A 13,230-nucleotide genomic window follows, 5' to 3' on the forward strand; every position below is an offset into this window, starting at 1 on the left:
ACGCATACAACGACATCGCCCCTATTTTTTAGTCCCGACCAGATCCCATTTTGTACACTATTGGACATAATCAGCTGTATTAACTCTGTTTTGGAATTTCACGTCACTGTACGAACAATCAAACTTTTTCAATAATAATATAAGACACGCTTTTTTATGTATGGCTTTCTTTATCCAAAATCCAACCTACTTGTCTTGATCGGAGAGATTTTGTCACCACACTGAAAACCTGAAGCAGCAGCATTTTGCCATATCAAGGTCAGGAACTATAATAGCAGCCATGAATGTCGAATTATCTATTCAGCGCGAGGTAGAGAACTGTCTTGATCTATGTTACTCTCTTATCTCACCACACCAAAAAAACGCTGCAAACTCTGATAGTCATTCCTTGCTTTAGATGGAGCAAAGACGCCAAGCCGTCGCCCAACGAATGAAGGAAGAAGAAGATATGGAAGCTGGAGTCGAAGCTAGACGCATTGAAATATTACGTGAAGAGAAATTGAGACAGTCGATTCGTATCCAGAGTGAAGAGTGAGTGACATTGGAGTTGCATGTGGAAGGGGCCCAGATATGATCTTATGGATAGCAATATATTGATTTTGTCATTTTATAGATTACGGACACTGGAAACGAAACTACGTGCTGGATACATGAACAAGGAACGAGCTGCTCAAATCGCTGAAAAGAGACTCAAAGTCCAGCAAGCTCGAGTAAGCTTCCTTCAAGTTCAGCTTTTCTGTTTTCCCCACTGCACATGTCACTTATTCACCCATCTATCTCTCCAGGTCGACGAAGCACAATGGACACGCGTTGGAAACAAGCGTCAGCAAGAGCTCGAAGTAGCTCAAAAGCTCAAAGAGAAAGCCAATGTAGAACGCCGTGAAAAGTACAAGACAGAGTTAGAGGATCAACTGGCGTATGCCCAAGTCGTGAAACAACGGGAATTGGAAACATTTTTGAGAGACAAGCAACAGATTGATGAGATTGTGAATCGGATTGCTGCTGAGGATGCCAGGTAAATTGCAAGTTGTGCTGAAACGGAAAGATGCAGCTTTTTCATGCATAACAAATTGGGCAAGGTTTTTTTCGCCCCTCATTCACTGACGCTTGTATTCTTTTCTAGGCAACAACAAATCAAAATGGAAAAACAACGAGAAACCAAAGAATACATTGCCAAATTCATGGTTGAACGTCAAGAATGGCAGACGGCTGAACAAGCTCGTCAAGAAGAAGAAAACAAGAGAATAGAACAGTTTGCTGTCATGCAAGATCAACGAGTGCAGGAGAAGGTGGAAAAGAAGAAGGAAGAGGAGCAAGCGCGAGATAAGATCTATAACAAGGTATTGACCAAACTATTGAGGGCTTTTTGGTACCCCTGCCACCCAATTTTGCTAAACATGACGATCGTGATAGTTGGCATCCTCGATGGCCACTCAAGAGCTACTTAGAACAGAGCTTGAAGAACTTCGAATTGACTTGTCACAGGCGGAGGGTGATGAGAGAGCCAGGAGACAAGAAGAGGTATTTGCCAAGAATTGGTATAGTCTTTTTTGCTCCCAACTCTGAGATCGTTGTTCCTATAGGCTCTACTACAAGCTCGTATTCAAAGGAGGTTGGAATTACTGGACGCATACCGTCAAAGTATTACAGCAAAGGCTGAGAAGAGAAAGCTTGACAGACAAGATGAGGATCGTCTTCGTGATATGGTATCAAATTCAATGCCTATATTTTCTTCCACGTCGACCACAATCACCAACCGTTTACTCCATTTCTTAGATGATGAAGGAACGATACGATCAAGAAAAGCTAGATCAAATGAGTCAAGCCAAACGAAGAATGAAACAATTGGAACATGCTCGTGCCATACAAACCTTGTTGGAAGAACGACGACAACGGCTTGCTGTTGAAGAGCAAGAAGAAAAGGCACAGGGTGAATTGGATGCTAAATTCGAAAAGTACAGACAGGAAGTTATCGAGGTATGGAATGGTTGTAGGAATGATGGTCCTATGTCGGCGTCTGATCAAATATTTTTTGCTAACGGCTTTTCCATGAATTTGTAGAGCGAACGCCAAAGATTGCTACGCGAGCACGCCAAGAATTTGGTCGGCTTTTTACCAAAGGGTATTCTGCGAGACAGAGACGATCTCAAGTATTTGGGAGAAGCTGGGTTACCGCAACAGATATCATACGATGACGAAGAAGACTATTAAAATGTGTAAACATATAGACAGATCGCAATCTTTGCTCTTTCTTTGCATTCCTCAAAAAGTGTATATCTTCAGAACATTGTTATTTACAAAAGTGTGTTGTGCAATGGTTGATTATATAAGTTAATGCTTCTTCTTTGAGGTCTTATTCTGAGATGGTGGTGTTGGTTTGCTTTGTGAATCTGGCTGATCAGACAATTCACGTTCCCGATCAGCGACATCCTTGTCCTCATCTTCATCACTATCACTAGTATCACTACTATATCCACTCACAACTTGAATCATACCCGACTTGTCATCCTTCGTGTTGCGAGTCAAGGGAGTAACAATATTCGGTTCTTGTTGTAGTTGTTGTGATAGTTCTGAGGTGTCTACGACGTCTAGTACTCCGACGTGTAAATCCTAGTAGGCACAATATGATTTAGATACGAATGAACAGTTTAAGCTCAAGCAAAAAAAAGGCCGAACAAGACTGAATACCAACCATTTCAACATGGGCATCATCTTCCTCAACATGCTCTATATCCACATTTTTGGCCTGATCAGGGTTACTTTCAAGGTTTTGAAAAAGATCCTTGTTTGCTTGTTGCAGTTGTGGTAGGAAGGCTGATACTTGAGCTAGCACTAGATCGCCAGAAAAGAAAAACCATCGATGTCAGTAAGTTTACTGTTTCAAACTCTTTGTGAAACAACCAGATCTGCATTCGTACGATTCGATTGTGGCAATCTAGTCGTCTTCCTCTCGGATGCGGGCGGTATCTGTACAGCTTGCTTCCTGTTTGAAATCTGTCCAACAATCAATAGAGCTATGTTTGATGAAGACGCAATGTCAGCTTAAGAATGAGTGATTGTACTCTGGACGAGAGCCTTACGATTCGGTGGCTGCTCTTTCGGAATGTCAAGCTTCTCGTTCGCTGGTTTGGTCATGATCTTGGAATTCGGTTCGCTGAAATGGGATAGACAATTCTTTCGTTTTATTTCGCTCAAGTTGGAGGCATTGAGAAACGCGTAACGTGTATTCTGATAGTTTACAACGTTTATTACACTGATACAAATTCCAACCACGTTTCGGATGAAACGAATTTACAAACAAAACTTAGACGACAACGAGAGCACCAGCGACTGCATAAAATTATCGCCAGGGCGATGGCGATTTGTGGAAATTCTTCCTTTGGTGGATAGTGCTCACGTCCTTCGAAGCATATTCGATTAATGAAGTAACCAATGACTGTCGTATGAAACCCCATCAACCTTGAGTCCTTAAAGACTTGCAAGACAATGCGAGCAAGATCTAAGCAACGGGGTAATTGCTCGCTCGACCCTTTGACCTTGAAGATGAACTCGCTCGTCAAGATCAAACCGTTGGTGCAGTGATCCACCGAACGTAAGGAGATGCAAGTCTCGTCATGGTGCCTCAGGGCAGTCTGCAATCTTGTTTGGTCTTGCAGACTGCTCACAAGACAAAAACCGTATAATGGTTATCACGAGCAGCCGAATCGGAAGAATAAAAGAAGTCAAATCAAGAGGTCCAAAAGCAATCCACAAGTAATCTCAACCATGAAGCGACAATAAAGGCCCCAAAGAGACAGCGAGTAGATTTTTTTGGTGAAATGCGTTCAGGTTTTTGCAAACGCCCAGATTCGATTAACAATGAGCCCTGAAGCAACCAATGACAGTCGAATGAGACTCATCCTCAAGTCGCAACAGTGGTCGGGACGTCCGACCACTTTGTATTTGTAAATCAAGTTGCTAGAGTGAGCCAGCAGACTTGCTTACCAGGGAAGACCTTTCCTCGAGCAAAATTACGCAAACAGGGGTACTAGTATACACGACCGAGTTGCCTTGGGATGAACTCGCTCCCAAGACAACACACCGCAGGCGAAATTCAACCCACGCGCGGCAGGAGATGAGTCTCGTCTCGTTGCTTCAGGGTAGTCTGCAATCAGGGTCCTAATAACTCGCAAGATTGCGATATACAAGAGAGACGACAAGGAGAGCCTCAGAGAGACACCGAAAGATCGCCACCCACTCGAAATGGGAGGCCTATGATGCATCGCTCACCTCCGTTCAGCTGGAGTGAAGAGGGCACAAATTGAGTGTCTTCTAGGGCATTAAAAGTCATGATTTAATGGTGCATGATACTGGCTTTTTGGTAGGGTTGTAAAGATCCAAAGAATTAAAAAGAAAACGTTTGTTTGATTGTAGAGAGCCCTGAAACAATCATGACTTTCATGAAACGAATCACCTAGCAAATCGCAAAAGCTTCAGCGGAGCCACTTAGACCTCACACGAAGCTACGCAACCTTTTTACAGTTGCTGGACTTGCTGGTCGTAATTAAAGAGGCATCGCTCCAACGTAAGACACACCCCTCGCATTGCTGCGACAGGGCCAGCTGATCAGTCTCGGCCATGAAGATTCAGGGTAGTCTACATCTGTACTTTCAAATCGGCAGCGAGAGCCCCAGAGAACTCAAGGTCGAGAAATGTTCAGCCTGCCTTCGAATCGTGGCCCCAACTAAGGAGCGAGATGCACCGCTCGCACGTTCCATTGGCCTGCTCTTTGAACATTCACGGTTGAGTGCCTCCAGGGCAGTCACAGCCTATCACAGAGAAGTGCTTTTTGGTGGAGGTGTCATAGACTCATAGAATGAAATACACAATTTTCGACTGCAGAGACCCCTGATAGCAATTCGAATTCAAGCGTTGAGCTCTCTTACCCCCAACCAATGTCGTCAGAACACCCTGGTCTCGACTGACTTTGCGACAAAAGACTCCAAAATTCTTTTCATGGTGCCCGGTTCCGGCACATCACAATAGGTGGTAATTCTGAGACGATACAAACCGTCTTGAATCATGGAGCGTTCAGGGGTATTCTGCGTCATTGTTGATGTTGACGAGAGGTTTTTGGAAGACCTTTTCAGCAGAAAATTTACCAACATCAAAGCCATAGGAGAGATTCCGGAAAGATTACAGCATAGCCCTTCCTACGAAAGATTACTGTAGTTATTCTATTAAGCAGCTCGAAATCGTACAGCGATTCGTTTCGGCCTCAGCGTGACTGGGATCAAGCAGCTGTTCTGGAAATAGCAACAATGTAGGTTCCGATGGCAGTCTAAATACCATGAAAAGGAACATCGTAGATAGTGGAGATGTTTTTGGAGGATTTCTGAGTTTCAGCTATCCGGCTCATTTTAAGGATTCAAGCTTTGGTGAATGGTTGAGACTGACAAAAAAAAGAGGCCGTGGGAGAATACACATCATTCGATACGAGAGCCCTGACTCATCCATCAGCCCATAGGACTTCCCAACACCGTCAAACCTCAGGGACTCCCCGTGAAACCACCCAAAATACTCTGCGCAAACATTTAGGGCAGCGAGGCTTCGAACAAACTGTCAGATGACTCGCTCTCCAGATGCAGACGGGGTGCTCCCATTCTGCTGCCTGGGGAGATTTGTTGAGGCCATTTCGGTTGGGCCAATGGAATCAGGGCATTCTTGATCTGATGGTTGGTTTGATGTAGAGGCAAGGCCGTATCCGTTTCAGTTTGGAAGAGACAGCATAAATCCATCAGTAAACATAGAGCACATTCTTGAAACCTATGTATTTAATCAGATGTTGATGTAAGTGTAAGTGTGAGGAAATTCAAAAAAATTCAGTTTGAGGAGGCTTATAGCCTGTATCAGCCGAATTACAGGGCAGTGCGAAAGGGCATATGATTTTCACGAGGACTTACATGGACTGCGAGTACTCCGTTGGCTTCCTCTCTTGTGTCTCTTGAGCTTAAGCTGGACACATAAAATATTTTCGAGGCAACAACTCAGAACCACCGCCGTAAGTTAATGTTGCGACTGCTTCCGCCTAAGGTTACGCGTCAAATGTGCTGCCATAAAGAAAGTATCGCGAATGCACGTCCTTCTCTGCGTGAAAAACACGTCTATATTTATCATAAGGACTTCAAGGTTTACTTTGCTTGGCTTCCTTGGCTGCCTTTTTAGCTGCTGGTGCGGCTGACGGTGCAGCTGCAGTAGCAGATGGTATGTCATCTTTGACCTGTTTACCACCGTACTTGTTTCTTAGCTTTAAGCAAAAGAATAGTGAGATGAGTTATTGCCATTAAAGATAGGACCCCAAATGTAACGTACCTCGGTCTCCTTAGCTTCATCAATACGTTGAAACAAGTATTCAGCCTTCCCAATACGATGTCCCGACAAGATATCACACCCATCCCATGTATCTGTAATCTTACGTGCAGGAGCATTCAACTGTCTCATAATACTTTCCGACGTAGTTGGCATATACGGATAGATCAAGGAGCTGATTAAATATACCAGATTGGCAGCAACTCCAACAACAGTATCACATCGTTGTCGATTGTTTGCAAACAAGGTATTATCAATCTTGTTATCTTGCAAGTATAGATTACCACGAGCTGATATATCCATGGCTAGTTTCAATCCATGTCGTAATTTCACTGCTTCTAGTGACTCTACATATTGGGCCAAGATTCCATTGACATCTTGTACGAGATTGGTCTCGGCAACACCTGCTACAGAGTATGCTGGAATCACTGAATCGTATTTGGCAATTATGAATTTCACAATTCGATTGACAAAGTTGCCGAGGTTTGCCAGTAGTTCATTGTTGTTGGCTGCAGTGAAATTGGCCCATGTGAATTGGGAATCACCGGTTTCTGGACGATTGGATAATAGATAGTACCGCCATACTTCAACTGGAACTTTCGAGTCCATGACATTATTACCAAAGACGCCAACACCCCGTGATTTCGAAAACTTGCCGTTCTCATACTGCAAGTATTCTAAAGGGAGATATGTGATGTAAAGTTGAGAACAATGGTCCGGATTCTCAGCAAAAAATGTCACCCAAAGCACTCTTACGCACCTGAGGTACTGACGTGGTGCAACAATGTGTATGGATCGCCTGTTCCGATCTGACAAGATGGGAAGATGACTGTATGGAAGGGAACATTATCTTTTCCCATAAACATGTATAGTTTCACATTAGCTGGATTCTTCCACCATTTTTCCCATTCTGGAGTGTAGTTTGCTGTTATAGACAAGTACCTTATAGAACCAAAACGTATGTAAGTACGAAACGAATTTGGATGTAAGAGCCAATACGTCACGAAGATCGAAATTAAAAAAATGATGACGAAGGTCATGCCACTACTCACCCAATAGGAGCATCATACCACACATAAAACACCTTGTTCTCGTATCCTTTTCTATATGTAGCTGGCACAGGTGTACCCCACTTCAAATCACGGGTGATACAACGTGGTTCAAGACCTTGCTTCAACCATGAATCCGTGATTGAAATACCATTTGGCGACCACTTTCCTAATCCAAACGAAAACTTTCAGGTTGATTTCACAGTAGAAAACACGAGACCTTACGGTGAGTTCATACCCTGCACGCTAGATTCATCAAAGAACTTTTGATTCAACGGCTGGAGTTTCGTCAGATTCACAAACAAATGTTTGGAATCCCTTACAACTGGAGTAGCGCCATCCAATTTACATCTTGGATTCTTGAGTTCGATTGGATTTAATAGTTTCTGGCATGAATCACATTGATCTCCGCGAGCATCCTAGTCTCGGAAGGAAATGAGTTGGTAAAGGTTCTGAGGTAGCGTTACCAATATTGCGGTACATACTTCATATCCACACAATGGACAAGTGCCTTCCACATATCGGTCTGCCAAAAACCTGGAGCAAAAAATTCGTCAAAGTCGGGTTGACAGATTCCGATTGGACCTCACTCACGATTGATGCTTTTCACAATACAGCTGAGTCATAGTGTTCTCAATAATGTAATCATTCTTTTCCAGTTTGTTATAAATATCTTGAGCAATCCTGTGGAAAAGAACCAGGGGTTAAAAAAAGAACGATTCAGTCTATGAATAGTGCCAATACCTCCGCAATAAACTCACTCTGTCTGTTGCTTAGTAGTAGTTCGACCAAAGAAGTCAAAATCAATTCCAAACCACTTGTAGACTTGATTGTGGATGGCATTGTACTTGTCACAAAGGGCTTGACATGAGACACCCTCTTCTAAGGCCTTTGTTTCTGTTGCTGTTCCATACTCGTCTGTTCCACATATGTACAGAGTGTTGTATCCACGAGCACGGCAATACCTAGAATATGAATTATGCAATGAAACAACTTCTTGGTTTGTTTTTGGTGATGCATCTGATTCTGAGTCTACCTTGCATAAACATCAGCGCTCAACACTGAACCGATAATGTTACCCAAATGAGGGACATTGTTGACATATGGAAGTGCGGATGTGATGAGAATATTTCGAGATCCTTCTTTCGGCATGCTAGAAATGTTTGAAAAAGCATAAGCGAAAAAGAACCAATTCAACGTTAAGATGAGTGAGAACTTACACCACCCTTGAATGATGATCTAACGCGATCACCACCTCAGAATTTACACCTCCTTTTCCAACAGGTAATGGTGCTTCATTAGCACCAGAAGACGAACCACATACCTATATTTCTGACAATTAGCTAAAATGCTACATAATGGATATTGCGCTCAATACCGTCTTCCAAGCAGCAACTCCTTTAGACACATCCGGCTGAGCTATACATTGATCAAACCAAGCTGTTACTGCTGAATTCTGTGATCGAACGGACTCGTCACTTGAAAATGTCGAATACAGTGCAGCAATCCAAACAGCTTGTGCAGCAGGGTGCTATAAAACAGTGTTTGATTACTGGGAACTGGAAACATTGTGTAGCATGGGAAGATTCACGTACTGTCAATAAGAAATCGTCTTTGTTTTTGAGTAAAATGGTGTGTAATTCGGAAGCGTGATCACGAACTAGCTCCGTCAACCATGTAAAGCGCACCAAGGACGGTGGATCCACATCGTTTGGCAGTAGTAGATATCTATAACGGATGTGATTGAGATTTTGGCCGTCTTTACGTAGCAAAAACCAAAAGGGGCTTCGTGTTTGACACCTTGTTGCAGCAAATGCATCAAACAGACTCTTTCCACTTGGAAGTGCCAGTGTAAACTTTGTACCAAATCCTAAATTTAAAAAATTCGTTAATACAGAGTTCAAATTTGCGTAAAATTGCAGCCACGTTTGTGTATGCCTGATGCAGAGCCCTTTGTGATTTTGTATGGAGAGTGACTGGCTTCCAGTGCCAAAAACACCAACAAGCAGTCTTTTGGCGATATTATTGACAAGGTATATGATGCGGCAGATGGAGCCATGATTCCCCTTTCTTTACACGTGGTTGTTGAATGGTGTCGTTTGATGTGACTCGTCGTTGAATTCAAACCCAATTTAGGAATCCAGCTACGAAACTGGGCTATAGGCAAGGATGAAGATTGCTGTACTGGGTATTGGTAAGACTGGAAGGCACGTAGTCGGATGTGGACTGAAAGCTGGTTATGAAGTGGTCGTGATTTCAAGAGCCGGCGCATCACACCCAAATCTAAGAGAGGTACTATCTTGTTTTTGGACACGTAAAACGCGTTTAAACGTTGGTGCTTCTCAATCTACAGTCTTGCTACCGTTGTATATACTATGTACATTGCCACTAACACAGCTCACTTCCACATTTAGGTCAAATCTCACAAAAACCTCACCGTGATTACTGGTGACTGCACGTCTACAGCTTCAGTTGTGAAGGCTTGCTCTGGTGTAGATGCTGTCGTTATCACCGTAGGATCATACACGAACGACGAATCAACCAACATCGTCACTCGAACGGTCCAAGAGGTCATCAAAGTCCTCAAAAGTGACAAGGAAGATCGTGACAATGCTCTCAAACTCGACGCTGGTGAAGTCAGTCTCGATGGTTTACGTAAACGAGGTGCAAATGTCAACAATCTGGTACGAACTGGACGTCCTAGGATCATACTTTCGTCGGAAATTGAACAATCTTGGGAGGGATATAAAAAGAATGCACCATATCCTTTTCAGTTGGGCGCTTCATGGCTACTCGAACATATGATCAAAGATCACAAACGCGGTTTGTTGCATCTTTCAAGTCGGGCAGTTAGTAGACGTGGAACTGAGAAAAATTCCTTATTATACAGGCGTAGCTTTGCTCAAGGAGAATCAAGATTGGTTGGACTATACTGTGAGGCATCTTCACAACGTTCCCCGTTACGTCAAATGACTATTCACACTTTGATATCTCGCAGATCATATCACCTGGTCTATTGAAAGAATCTCAGCCTGTTGGATACTTGGTTAAAGTCAATGACATGCCATCGCCAGGATTCAACACACACGTCACGGATTTAGCTCAATTGCTTATTGATATTGTTGGAAATGACAAATTATACAATAAGCAGCATGTCGGTTGTATATCGGATACCAAAGGCAAAACATATCCCGATGCTCAACCCTCAGCAGGTATCTTTTATCTAATAGGGCAAAACTTGTGGTCCAAATACGGCAAAACCACGCTCTTCTTGATGTTGACTGCTAGTATTCTTGTTGCCACATACAAGTACGCCCGTGTAGAAATGTAGTTTGACAAATAGAAAGTACAATTGACAACCTCCATTGTAGTGTTGCTATGATGTTTGAAATTGGTCAGAGTCGCTTAGAATCATTTGGGTTCAGAGAAGGAAAGAGATATGTTAAGCTGGAGGATTTAGTACGCGCTGATGGTACTAACCTCAAGGGACAAAGAATATTTGATGATGTTCCTGATGGAGAGCCAGTTCCAGACTATCATCCGAAAGCCGTGATCGCGAAACGAGACGAAAACAATGTTGAACTGTGAGCTTGTAAGCCTTTTTTGGGAAACAAGTGACGTTGGTCATGTCCAGATGTAGCAGAATCTTTATAATTGCTGAGAGCTTTAAATTCCGATGCTGCCATACAATTCATACGTTATCGTTTGCACGTTCTCTGCACTGCTCACTTAGTGTGACAAAATTTTCAATGTTCGCGTCAGGCCGTTCTTTTCAGATCAAATGTATTCCAAAACCTACGTGCATCTATTCAATCTTTAGCTACTCGATTCTCTATTCTGCGTTTGAGCCATAGACGTGTTTGTCTCCCATCACTCCCACCACCCACAGTTAGCGAGGAACAGCAAAGACTCGAATAGGAGAATCAGTCCTATTCATTCTTGACGACTCCAAGTATAGAAGATGACTACAGTCGAAGATGACGGCGAGGTCTGTGCTGTTTGTGGTAGGTTCGAAAGAGATGTCGTCGTTTTAACTTTTTGTAGGCAGTCAACCACTTTTGCTTTTGATTGTCTGCAAGAAGAAGGGAGTGTCCTAGTCCATTCTCACATCATTTCTATACGCAGGGTCGGAAGATGATGCCTCAGGGTGTAAGTACTATACCGCTATAGTCGCTTGTCTCTTAGAAATCTCTCTCGAAAACACAAGTTTTGTTTTGATCTTGTCGACTGTTCTTGGAACGCACTTTGGTACTAATGAGAACTCTCTGAACTTAGCATCTGAATGTACCTGGATTGCATGCGACACTTGTGAACTATGGTATGTTTATACGTCTATTAGTAGTGGACTGTTAGGAACCAAGATTTCAGTCGCTTGTGTTTGGAGTTTGGCCTTGATATACACATTCACGAGGTAACGACACTCAAAGACATTGATAACTACCAATTAGGTATCATGCGAGCTGTATCGGATTGACAACTGAACAAGTAGACAAGATAGAAAGTTATGAATGTGATGAATGCAAAAATCCTCCGAAGAAGAAGGGAAAGGTGAGCTTTGGAGATTGTTTTAATTATCATTTTGAATACGAGAGTGCAAAGCTGCGAATGAACAGATTGCTTTCGCCACCCAAACTATGCCATTCAATCCAAGCTAACTTCGCTTTCACCTACAATGATTCTAGAGAAGTGCACCTGCCTCTCGTAAACAATCAGAACCTAAAAAGCCCAAAGCCGAGAAGAAGGCTCCCAAACCTGCTAAAGCTGTAGACGTAGCTGAAGAGTCCTCAACAGCAGTGCCTGTTACTGCTAAATCAATACAAGAAGAAGATTTTCGAAAGATTACCGATATGTGGTTGACTTCTCAAATCCTTACAAATGCTGCCCCTGGAAGTAATGCAGTCGCTCCATCAATCCCAAAACCTCCATCGCCACAACACCATCAGCAACGACTCTCACCACAACCAGTACCCGTAGCAGTTGTAGAACAACCTAACGGTGGATCTCACGAGTGAAGAGGGGTTGAGAGGGAGGTGGTTTGACGATTAGTGGTATGCTGTTGTGCACATAAATAAAATATTCTAGCTTTCAACCGTTGTTGTTTGAGTATCAGTTGATTCGACGACGTGGGCGTGGAAAATAAAGTTTGGCCAAGAGTACATAAGTCATCCTTCTAAGGCGTGAAGTATCGTGTATCGTCGTCTATGTCAGGTTGCGGCCAGCGTGAAAGTCACTGCTTCTCACAACAAAGGGTCAAAGCTGTTCGATGTCGAGGACACCAACACCAGCTCCAGGTCCACCAACAGGAGTCCGCGCTCTCGTGGGAGTCATCATTGAATGGTAATTAGCTGCTGCCTTCCTCTTCCTATGTTCTCAACCAATAAACTAAAGCCTGTATGTTTTTCGGCAGTGACCCAGCAGCCAAACAGATAATAAAAAAGATCCACGACGAGAACCCTTTGAATGAGAAATTCATTGTATCGGATTTGGACGAGACCCATCTATTTGTCAAGGGTTTGTAAACTGGTTCAACCAGCGACATCAAGAATGCTGAAACTTAGCAACTTTCGGTGTGATAGGAGACATGGGCTTGTTGCAAGACGTTCAGAGGAAACTAGATCAAATATTAGAGCAGAATACAGTAAGAAACTTCTGGCCATTTCCTTGTTAAAGGATACGAAAGCTGACTCCTATTACGCTTTTTGCTCAGTATCGCATCGCAGACAACAGTCGCTGAATCACTTCCGATTGAGCATTTGTGCATCTGGGTCGCTGAATTTCGTGAATTACATTTTATAATTACTTTGCATACGTGGTTTGTAATTAACATTCTTGC

General features: G+C 43.1%; 3 protein-coding genes across 3 annotated transcripts; 2 read left to right on the forward strand and 1 right to left on the reverse strand.

The window, feature by feature from the left end:
- Window positions 1–280: 280 nt before the first annotated feature.
- SmJEL517_g02867 (uncharacterized protein) lies at window positions 281–2,211 on the forward strand (the record flags this gene model as incomplete). The annotated part of the gene is made up of 9 exons (XM_031168795.1): window positions 281–310; window positions 398–531; window positions 614–710; window positions 786–1,015; window positions 1,124–1,340; window positions 1,414–1,521; window positions 1,584–1,706; window positions 1,777–1,977; window positions 2,062–2,211. The coding sequence occupies 9 exons, from the start codon at window positions 281–283 to the stop codon at window positions 2,209–2,211; spliced, it is 1,290 nt and encodes a 429-aa protein (XP_031025226.1).
- Window positions 2,212–6,163: 3,952 nt separating this feature from the next.
- On the reverse strand, window positions 6,164–9,456 carry SmJEL517_g02868 (methionine---tRNA ligase; the record flags this gene model as incomplete). The annotated part of the gene is made up of 14 exons (XM_031168796.1): window positions 6,164–6,286; window positions 6,352–7,025; window positions 7,109–7,290; window positions 7,401–7,566; window positions 7,636–7,816; window positions 7,883–7,934; window positions 7,992–8,081; window positions 8,159–8,362; window positions 8,434–8,550; window positions 8,618–8,721; window positions 8,776–8,928; window positions 8,993–9,125; window positions 9,198–9,267; window positions 9,324–9,456. 14 exons carry the CDS (start codon window positions 9,454–9,456, stop codon window positions 6,164–6,166), a joined length of 2,382 nt encoding a protein of 793 aa, XP_031025221.1.
- A 3,204-nt stretch (window positions 9,457–12,660) lies between these two features.
- SmJEL517_g02869 (uncharacterized protein) lies at window positions 12,661–13,131 on the forward strand (the record flags this gene model as incomplete). The annotated part of the gene is made up of 4 exons (XM_031168797.1): window positions 12,661–12,734; window positions 12,805–12,908; window positions 12,974–13,035; window positions 13,105–13,131. The coding sequence occupies 4 exons, from the start codon at window positions 12,661–12,663 to the stop codon at window positions 13,129–13,131; spliced, it is 267 nt and encodes an 88-aa protein (XP_031025220.1).
- Window positions 13,132–13,230: the final 99 nt, after the last annotated feature.

This window comes from Synchytrium microbalum, assembly GCF_006535985.1.
Source record: "Synchytrium microbalum strain JEL517 chromosome Unknown SmJEL517_scf0013, whole genome shotgun sequence".
Classification (NCBI taxonomy): Eukaryota; Fungi; Chytridiomycota; class Chytridiomycetes; order Synchytriales; family Synchytriaceae; genus Synchytrium; species Synchytrium microbalum.